Source organism: Myotis davidii, unplaced genomic scaffold, assembly GCF_000327345.1.
Source record: "Myotis davidii unplaced genomic scaffold, ASM32734v1 scaffold979, whole genome shotgun sequence".
Classification (NCBI taxonomy): Eukaryota; Metazoa; Chordata; class Mammalia; order Chiroptera; family Vespertilionidae; genus Myotis; species Myotis davidii.
Genome location: NW_006290769.1, coordinates 196,226 through 207,276, shown reverse-complemented (window position 1 = coordinate 207,276; position 11,051 = coordinate 196,226). Strand labels below are relative to the sequence as shown.

General features: G+C 40.2%; 1 protein-coding gene across 2 annotated transcripts in view; it reads left to right on the top strand.

Moving 5' to 3' along the window:
- RANBP2 (RAN binding protein 2) overlaps nucleotides 1-11,051 on the top strand; it is a 100,489-nt gene that overhangs the window by 83,444 nt on the left and 5,994 nt on the right. For both annotated transcript variants that reach the window (XM_006763884.2, XM_015564005.1), the window contains one exon: nucleotides 2,899-3,000. In XM_006763884.2, the coding sequence (XP_006763947.1) occupies nucleotides 2,899-3,000 (102 nt within the window). The remainder of the gene's footprint in view (nucleotides 1-2,898; nucleotides 3,001-11,051) is intronic.

Here is an 11,051-nt window from a genome sequence, read left to right as displayed (position 1 = left end):
GACAGGGGGCAGCGCCCAAACCCCCTGATAGTCCTTCAGCTCTGTGTTTGACAGGGGGTGGCGCCCCAACACCCCCCTCCCCCTCCACGGGCCCTGCTCTGTGTGTGATGGGGTAGAGCCATAACCTCCACATTGGCCCTGCCCTGAGTGTGACAGTGGCGGCACCCCAACCCCCTGATCCGCCCTGCCCTGAGTGTGACAGGGGGCGGTGCCCCAACTCCCCTATTGGCCTGCTCCGTGCATGACAGCGGGGAGCTCCCCAACGCCCTGATGGGCCCTGCTCTGTGCATGACAGGGTAAGGAGCCCCAACCCCCCTGATGGGCCCTGCTCTGTGCGTGACGGGGTGGCACTGCAACCTCCCCATCGACCCTGCCTTGAGTGTGACGGGGGCGGTGCCCCAACCTCCCAATCGGCCCTACCCTGAGCGTGACTGAGGGTGGCATCGCAACCTCCCAATCTGCCCTGCTCTGTGCATGACGGGGCGGTGCCCCAACTTCCCAATCGGCCCTGCTCTGAGCCCGACCAGGGGCTGCACCTAGGGATTGGGCCTGCCCTCTGCCACCCAGGAGCAGGACGAAGCCAGCAGTTCGTTATCTCCTAAGGGGTCCCAGACTTCGAGAGGGCCCAGGCCAGTCTGAGGGACACCCCTTCCCCCGAGTGCACAAATTTTTGTGCACCGGCCCTCTAGTACTGTAATAAAAGTTATGTTAATGTGATCTCTCTCTTTCCTATCTCTGATAACCAAGACAGCTACTAAGTGAGTACTGGATGGGCATTTTTTTTTTTAAAATATATATTTCTTTATTGATTTCAGAGAGGAAGGAAGAAGGAGAGAGAGATAGAAACATCAATGATGAGAGAGAATCATTGATTGGCTGCCTCCTGCACACCCCCTACTGGGGAACGAGCCCGCAACTCTAGCATGTGCCCTTGGCCGGAATCGAACCTGGGACCCTTCAGTCCGCAGGCTGATGCTCTATCCACTGAGTCAAGCTGGCTAGGGCTAGATGGGCACTTTATGTAGCCTGGCTGACTCATGTCCCATGTGAGATGGAATGGGATGGTGTGAGGTTATATCACACTATTCAAAACAGCACACAATTTAAAATTTATGAATTGTTTATTTCTGAAATTTTCCATTTAATATTTTTGGATCATGGTAGACCATGGGTAACTGAAACCATGAATAGCAAAATTACATATATCGGGGAGCTGCTGTATTGTTTGAATTACATTGTCACTCAAGTTTATTAAAATTGTTTTAAGTATATATGAAGTAATTATAGAAATATTATAGTAGGGATGTTAAATATTTATGTTACTACAGTTGACCCAAGAACAGCATGTGCTTGAATTGAACTGCATGGGTCCACTTACATGTGGGGTTTTTTAAATAAATACTGTAAATGTATTTTCCTTATGATTTTCTTAATAACATCTTTTCTCTAGCTTACTTTATTGTAAGAATACAGTATATAATATATACAACATAAAAATATGTGGTCATCAACTTTGGACAACAGTAGACTATTAGTAGTTAAGTTTTGGGGGCGTCCGTTGTTATACATGGATTATTGACTACTGGAGGTTGGTGCCCCTGACTTCACAAATTGTTCAAGAGTCAACTGTACTTAAATGTCTTTCTTTTTCTCTACCCACTTCTTTAAATTAACTATTTGTTTTTAGTAATTAATATTTAATATGCTTTTCCGCATTTTTCGTTCCAGTTGATATTAGGAGGGGGGAAATCTTTAAACATTATATTGCTTTATATGTGTACATTTTCTTTGTCACCTAATTTTTTCTTTTTTTAAAAAAATTTTATTTATGTATTTATTTTTAATCCTCCCCGAGAATATTTTTCCATTGATTTTTTAGAGAGAATGGAAGAGAGAGGGAAAGACAGAGAAATACTGATGTGAAAGAAGCGCATCGATTGGTTGTCTCATGCACATGCCCCAATCAGGGCCTAGGCCGGGGAGGAGCCTGCAACCAAGTAACGTGCCCTTGACCAGAATCAAACCCGGGATCGTTTGGTCCAGAAGCTGATGCTGTATCCACTAAGCCAAACTGGCTAGGGCACTCTAATTTTTTCAGAACACCTTAATTTTTTCAAAAGTAGTCCTGAATAAGTCACAAATATGGCACTTTGGAGTCTCAATATGGTACAAGAGGAAGGTAATGTCAGACCTAATACCGCAGTTTTAGATGCAGAAGGTAAGGTGCATAGGACTTCAAGAGATACTGCAGCTGCACTTTGACAGAATTAAGACAAGACTCCAAAATACCTGATGACCAAATATTTTTTAAAAATCAGGTTTTATGAGCTTGTTATTTATAATTGAGAACACAAATTTTTAATGAAGATATTTCCTAAAATCTTTCCTTTGAATGAATGTTTTAGATTATAGAAGACAGTATAAAGCACAAACTGTATACTTCTCTATCTGGCTTGTGTATAAATACATCTCATTTAAAGAAAAATTATATTTGGGCCCTGGCTGGCGTGGCTTAGTTGGTTGAGCATCATCCAGTGCACTAAGAGGTCAACAGCTCGATGCCCAGTGGAGGACCTGCAGGAAGCAGCTGATTGGTGTTTCTCTTTCTCCCTCGCTCTTCCTCTCTCAAATTAATGAAAACATATTAAAAATTATATTTGGCATGCTTTTGGTATAGTGGTGTTGAAAATAATACTTGTACCTTTAGAAATACTGAATAAGCTCAGAATTGACTGACTCTTAAAATTTTTTTCAGAGAAATAACCATAAGATAAATGCTTCATACCCAACCCAAGCCCCTGAGTACTAAAGAAGGTTCTACCCTTACTGTCATTGGGTCCTCAATAAAACTTTGATGTTTATTAAATGAAATATTAAATTCTCTTTTCCTTTTGCCAGTGGAAAGCAAAACGATTTCATTTGGATTTGGAAACAACACAGGACTGTCATTTGCAGACTTGGCTTCCAGTAATTCTGGGGATTTTGCTTTTGGTTCCAAAGGTAAGATAAGACCGAGGGATTTTAATGATCAAGTTACAGAATTTAAACACAGCTGAAAGAACTAGTCCTTTGCATAGTGTTGTGATTAACTTGGCTATTTCTTCCCCTTCCCTATTCTGTTCGTTTAGAATTTTTAATATAAGGAAAGGCTTCTATATTTTGCTGTTATTTATTTATTTTAAAAATCTTTATTGTTGAAAGTATTATGTATGTCCCCTTTTTTCTCCCATTGACACCTCTACCAGCCCCGACCCACACCCAGGTCTTCACCATCCTATTGTCTGTGTGCATGGGTTATGCATATATGCATACAAGTTCTTTGGTTGATCATTTCCCACTCACCCACCCTCCCCTGCCTTCCCTCTGAGACTCCACAATCTGTTCTGTGATTCGATGTCTCTGGATCTATTTTGTTCATTAGATTCCATGCATGGGTGAGATCATGTGATACTTGTCTTTCTCTGAGTGGCTTATTTCACTTAGCATAATACTCTCTAGGTCCCTCCATGCAGTCTCAAAGGGTAAGAGATCCCTCTTTTTTTATGACTGCATAGTACTAGTATTCCATGGTATAAACATTGTATACCACAACACTTCTATCCACTCATCTACAGATGGGCACTTGGGCTGTTTCCAGATCTTAGCTATTGTAAATTGTGCTGCTATGAACATAGGGATGCATATATTCTGTCGGATTGGTGTGTCAGATTTCTTAGTATCTATTTCTAGAAGTGGGATCACTGGGTCAAATGGCAGTTCCATATTTAATTTTTTAAGCTCCATAATGGCTGTACCAGTCTGCATTCCCACCAGTACTGTACGAGGGGTCCCTTTCTCCACATCCTCGTCAGCATTGGTTATTTGTTGATTTGTTGATGGTAGCCATTCTGACAGGTTTGAGGTGATACCTAATAGTTGTTTTATTTTTATTTTTTTAAAAAAATATATTTTATTGATCTTTTACAGAGAGGAGGGAGAAGGACAGAGAGTCAGAAACATAGATGAGAGAGAAACATCGATCAGCTGCCTCCTGCACACCCGCCCCTGGGGATGTGCCCGCAACCAAAGCATATGCCCTTGGCCGGAATCGAACCTGGGACCCTTCAGTCCGCAGGCCGATGCTCTATCCACTGAGCCAATCCATCCAGGGCTCATTGTTGTTTTAATTTGTATTTCTCTGATGATCAGTAACTTTGAGCATTTTTTCACATGTCTTTTATCCATTTGTTTGTCTACTTTGGGGAAATGTCTATTTAGGTCCTTTGTACATTTTTTAATTGGATTGTTTGTCTTCCTTTTGTTAAGTTGTATGAGTTCATTATATATTTTGGATATTAACCTTTTTTCAGATGTATCATTGCCAAATATGTTCTCCCATACAGTAGGCTCTCCTTTTCTTTTTGTTGATGGTTTCTTTTGCTGTGCAGCTTTCTATTTTCATGTAGTCCTATTTGTTTATTTTCTCCTTAGTTTCCTTTGCCCTAGGACAGTGGTTCTCAACCTTCTGGCCCTTTAAATACAGTTCCTCATGTTGTGACCCAACCATAAAATTATCTTCGTTGCTACTTCATAACTGTAATTAAAATTATTTTCGTTGCTACTTCATAACTGTAATTTTGCTACTGTTATGAATCGTAATGTAAATATCTGATATGCAGGATGGTCTTAAGCGACCCCTGTGAGAAAGGGTCATTCGACCCCCAGGTTGAGAACCGCTGCCCTAGGAGATGTATCGGTAAACATACTGCTATGAGAAATGTCAGATTTTGCCGCCAATGGTTTCTAAGATTTTTATTATTTCACAACTTAAATTTAACTCTTATACATTTTGAGTTTATTCTTTTGTTGGGGCATCTAATTTCACTTTTTGCATGGACTTGTCCAATTTTCCCAACACCATTTCTTGAAGAGACTGTCTCGGTCCCATTGTACGTTCTTGCCTCCTTTGTCAAATACTAATTGAGTGTAATGGCTTGGGTCGATTGCTGGGGTTTCTGTTCTGTTCTTCTTCCAGTACCAAGCTGTTTCAATTATGTTGGGTTTGTAGTATAACTTGATATCTGGTATTACGAGTCCTTCAATTTGTTCTTTTTTCTCAAGATTTCTGCAGCTATTTGGGGTCTTTTTTGGTTCCATATAATATTTTGGAGTATTTGTTCTAGATCTGTGAAATATGCTGTTGGTATTTTAATAGGGTTTGCATTGAATCTCTGACTTCCTTTGGGTATATTCTTCCATTTGCTTATATTTACTTCTATCTCTTTTTCAATGTCTGTGCCGCATCCAGCACGGGCAAGTTCGGTGAGCCTGAGGAGGGGCGGTGAACGATTAAAGAAGACAGACAAGAGAATACAGCTGGGGCTGGGTGGAATGCTGCTTCTCTGATGGAGAGACAGTGCCAAGCCTGCAAGTTGAAGCTTAATTTTATAGTCAGAACACACAAAGCAGAACAAGGGTATATAATGTTTACAATGTTCTTGTGAGTTTCACCTTGTTTTGGCAGCACTTGCTGCACCTCCCACAGCCCATTACCTAGGAAGGAACTAGGGAGGCTATGAGGGTAAGTTTAATTATGCTAAGAGGGCTCTGTCCTCCAAGCTGGGACTTGTTTGTGGCCCTGCCACAGGTCAGTATGAGGCTTAACTCCCTACAGACATCCTGTACTCTTCCAGGTACAAGTCTTTTACCTCTTTGGTTAAGTTTATTCCTCATTATCTTAATTTTTTTTTTAAATCATAAATGGGATTATTTGTTTAGTTTCTCTTTCTGAGAATTCATTATTGTTGTAGTAAAAAAGCCTTCGGTTTTTGGGTGTTGATTTTGTATCCTGCTATATTGCCAAATTCATTTATTAAATCTAGTATTTTTTTGGTGGAGCCTTTAGAGTTTTCTATGTACAATATCTGCGAATAATGAGAGTTTTACTTCCTCCTTTTCCATTTGGATGTCTTTTATTTCTTCTTCTTGTTTGATAGCTGTGGGTAGGAATTCTAGTACTATGTTGAATAAGAGTGGTGAAAGTGGGCATCCCTGTCTTGTTCCTGTTCTTAGGGGAAATGGTTTTAGTTTTTGCCTATTGAGAATGATATTGGCTGAAGGTCTGTCATTTATGGCCTTTGTTATGTTGAGATAGGCTCCCTCTGAATTCCCACTTTGCTCAGTTTTTATCAAAAATGGGTGTTGAGCCGAAACCGGTTTGGCTCAGTGGATAGAGCGTCAGCCTGCGGACTGAGAGGTCCCGGGTTCGATTCCGGTCAAGGGCATGTACCTGGGTTGCGGGCACATCCCCGGTGGTGGATGTGCAGGAGGCAGCTGATCGATGTTTCTAACTCTCTATCTCTCTCCCTTCCTCTCTGTAAAAACTCAATAAAATATATTTTAAAAAAAAAATGGGTGTTGAATTTTGTAGAGTGCTTTTTCTGCATCTATTGATATGATCATGTGGTTCTTTTCTTTTAGTTTGTTTATGTGAGGTGTATCACATTTATGGATTTGTGAGTATTGTACCAGCTTTGTATCCCTGGAATAAATCCCACTTGGTTGTGGTGTATGATCTTTTTAATATATTGCTGGATCTGATTTGCAAATATTTTTTAAAATATATTGTATTGATTTCTGAGAGGAAGGGAGAGGAAGAGAAAGAAACATCAATGATGAGAGAGAATCATTGATCGGCTGCCTCTTGCACACCCCACACTGGGGATCAAGCCTGCAACCCAGGCAGGTGCCCTGACTGGGAATCGAACTGTGACCTCCTGGTTCATGGGTCAATGCTCAGCCATTGAGTTATGCCTGCTGGGCTTGCTAATATTTTGTTACGGATTTTAGCATTAGTGTTCATCAGGGTTATTGGCCTGTAATTCTCTTTCTTTGTAGTGTCTTTATCTGGTTTTGGAATTAGGTTAATGCTGGCCTCATAAAAAGAGATTGGACGTGTTCCTTCTTGGATTTTTTTTTAATAGGTCGAGGAGTATAGATGTTCGTCTTTGAATGTTTGGTAAAATTCCCTGTGAAGCCATCTAGACCCGGGCTTTTGTTTACTGCTTCTATTTCCTCAGTTGTTACTGGCTTACTCAGGGTTTCTCATTCTTCCTGATCCAGTTTTGGGAGATTTTATTTTTCTAGGAATTTGTGCATTTCATCCACATTGTCCAGTTTTTTGGCATACCATATAGTTGTTCATAGTGCCGTATTTTTTTGTGTATAAGACCCTATTTTTTTCTAAAATCGTTAGACTGAAAATCGAGGGGTGTCTTATACATGGAAGTCAGACGAGGAGGGAGTCGTGCAGGTGTGTATCTGCCCATATCTTGTCAAAGAGGCTTCTTCCTCATCAGCCTTATTGTTACTGACGTCAGCTGATGCTGTAATTTGAGATCGAGGTAGAGAGTGGGCAGATGCAACAGGGACTGAGCATTCTGAGCCAATAAAGATGTCAAAAAATAAAAAGATAAATACTGGTAAGCGATTGTCTTACTCTGCAAAATTCAAACTGAATGTAATCAGCTATGCAAAAGAGCGTGGAAACAGAACCGCAGAGACAATTTGGACCTCTTCCCACTGAGTCTATGATCAGACAGTGGAGAAAACAGGAAGAACAACTCCGTAGGATGCCAAAAAAGAAGAAGGCCTTAAGAGGAAAACCAGCAAAATGTTTAAAATATTGATTTCTTTATTTTTGGTTGGAAAAGTATACATGGAAAAATATTTATAATCGTTTATTTCTGGGGTGTCAGTTGTTACTTCACACCACTTTCATTTCTGATTTTATTTATTTGGGTCCTCTGTTTCTTGCTGAGTCTGGCTAACAGTTGATCAATCTTTTTTATCTTTAATAGAACCAACTCTTGGTTTTATTAATGTTTTTATATTATTATTATTATTTTTAGTCTCTATGTCATTTATTTCTTCTCTAGTCATTATTATTTAGTTCCTGCTAGTTACTCTGGGCTTTTATTGTTCTTCTCTTTCTAATTCTTTAAGTTGTAGGGTTAAATAGTTTATTATTAATTTTTCTTGTTATTTTACATAGTCCTGTAGTGCTGTGTACTTTCCTCTCAGGACTGTTTTTGCTGTGTCCCAGAGATTTGTGGTTGTTGGGTGTTTTCATTTTTTCACAGGAAGTTTTTGAATTCTTTCTTGATCTCATTGGTAACCCATTAGTTGTTTAATAACATGCTATTTAGCCTCCATGTGTTTGGATGTTTTTGGGTATTTTTACTGTAGTTAATTTCTAATTTCATTTCATTGCGATCTGAGAAGATGCTTGATAGGATTTCAGTCTTGTGGAGATTTGTTTTCTGTCCTAACATGTGGTCTGCCTTTGAGAATGACCCATATGCACTTGAGAAGAATGTATATTCTGCAGCTTTGGGGTGAAATGTTCTATAAATGTCAGGCAGAAAGATGTTCTCTGCAGCATAAGGTAATGACTTAGCACAGGAAACCAGGTTATCTGCCTTATGAACTCTAACCCCAGAGGCCCAACCCTGCCTTCTGCTCACACAGCTCCAATCCACTCTTCCCTTCCCTTTGCCAAAGCCCAAGGTGAGTGGTTGCCCATGAAATTTTGTGCGTTGACCTTTTAAAAGAATTCCTGCATTTCCAGTCATCTCTCCCTGGCCAATAGCATCCTTGCTAGTTTTTACAGCCAGATGTTATGTGGGCACCTTTCCCAGTTTTGGTGCTTTCTGCTGGGAGGCCCAGCTTGTGGATTAGACCCTGGGACTTAAGCAGCTGTCTTTGGGAACCGGCCAGCCCTTTTGCACTTTTTACCCTTCCTACTAGTTGCCTTGTGGTCCTCCTCTTTCTATCTTTGGTTATCAGGGTTCTCTCCAGCTAGTCTTCAGCTGATTATTAAGGATGTTTTTTTTGTAATTTACTTGTAATTCCAGTTTGGTGCTAGGAGCGTGTTTGTGTAGCATCCACTTGCTCTGCTGCCATTTTAAAACTTCTTTATTGTTATTTTTAACATTTATTACTATCATGGTAAAAATTTCTCTTAATTTTATATAAACGATTCTGAAGCATCTTTCCAGTAGGAATAACCTTAATTTTGGTACATTGTTCTTTTAGTTGTACTTTTAGATTGATTTGTTAATATTTCAAGATTTTGTACATCTATATTTTTTAAGGAGATGATTTTGTAGTTTTCTATTTTTACAATTGTCCTGGATTAGATTTTGATTGATGGGCTGTGCCAATTTATTGTCCTTAAATTTATAATTGGTGAGCTTTCCCATCTTTGCGGTGGTTTTTCTATTGTCCATTTTTGTATCTTTTGTAGAAAATAAGCCATTTATTTAAAGGTTTCATGTTTTTGGTATATTATATTTTCTCATTCTTTTTTTAAAAAAAATATCTTTTAATTGATTTCGGAGAGGAAGGGAAAGGGAGAGAGAGATAGAAACATCAATGATGAGAGAGAATCATTGATCGGCTGCCTCCTGCACACCCCACACTGGGGATCGAGCCTGAAACCTGTGCATGTGCCCTGACTGGGAATCGAACCTCTTGGTTCATAGGGCGATGCTCAACCACTGAGCCATGCCAGCCAGACTATTTTGTCATTCTTATAATGTCTTTCATATATCTTATAGCACCACTTAAAATGTCATACAAAATGTTTGATTTGTGGAATAAATTTTATTGAAGATACATACTTACATTACTAATCTAAATCAGAAATCGTGTTCTTCCCTATCACATATTTACACTTGTTTCACATCTTCTGGCACAATAAGTCTACACATATATAGTGGGCACAGTTATCCAGAAAAAGTAATGCTAAGTAAAAATTGATGTGTTATGTTTCTTATCTATAATATCTATAATAAAGGTATAATATGCTAATTAGACCGGATGACCTTTCTGACAAAGCCGGGGCTCCGAGGGAAGCTTGGGTCCAGCATGCCAGTCGCCAGAGGGAAGCCCAGGTCCTGGGTGCCAGAGGGAAGTGGCGCTGGCAGTTGGGGGAAGAAAGGCCTATTCTTGCATGAAATCTCAGTGGTCGGCAAACTGCGACTCGCGAGCCACATGTGGCTCTTTGGCCCCTTGAGTGTGGCTCTTCCACAAAATACTGACTTCTACACATGGGCCACGAAGTTTCAATCGCACTGTACATGTGTGCCCACGTGGTATTTTGCGGAAGAGCCACACTCAGGGGCCAAAGAGCCGCATGTGGCTCGCGAGCCACAGTTTGCCGACCACTGCCCTATCTTATCAATATTGTATGAAGTGTGAAATGAGCAAGAGTCAAATCTCATTATGGAGGCATGCCTTAAGCTTCACCTGACATATTCACTGCTCACCACCACTTGTCATTTTTCAGTGAGATCATTCACCGATATCTTTTTTTTTTTGTTAATCCTCACCCGAGGATATTTTTCCCATTGATTTTTTTTTTTTTAAGAAAATGGAAGGGAAGGTGAGAGACAGAGAGTGAAAGAAACATCCATGTGAAAGAGACATATTGGTTGGTTGCCTCGTTACACGCATGCAGAATGGGGCCAGGGATGGAGTCTACTTCCAAGGTATGCGCCCTTGACCAGAATGGAACCTGTGATCATTTAGTTCTTGTGCCCGCACTCCAACCACTGAGCAACATTGGCCAAGGCCACCAATCTTTTTTAAAAATTACATTTCTTACTTTATTTTGGTCTTAGATCCAACAGAAAGTTTTTGCTTTTTTTCCCCCCGGAGACATAGTCTTTGATTTTATCAATAATTTTTTTTTGTGTTTTTTTATTTATTGATTAAGGCATTACACATGTGTCCTTATCGCCCCATTACCTCCCCTACCCCACCCCCCTGCTCATGCCCTCACCCCCCTGGTGTCTGTGTCCATTGGTTATGCTTATATGCATGCATACAAGTTCTTTGGTTGATCTCTCCCCTTTAACCCCACCTTCCCCTGCCTTCCCTCTGAGGTTTGACAGTCTCATTGATGCTTCACTATCTCTGGATCTGTTTTTGCTCATCAGTTTATGTTGTTTATATTCCACAAATGAGTGAGATCATGTGACATTTATCTTTCTATAACTGACTTATTT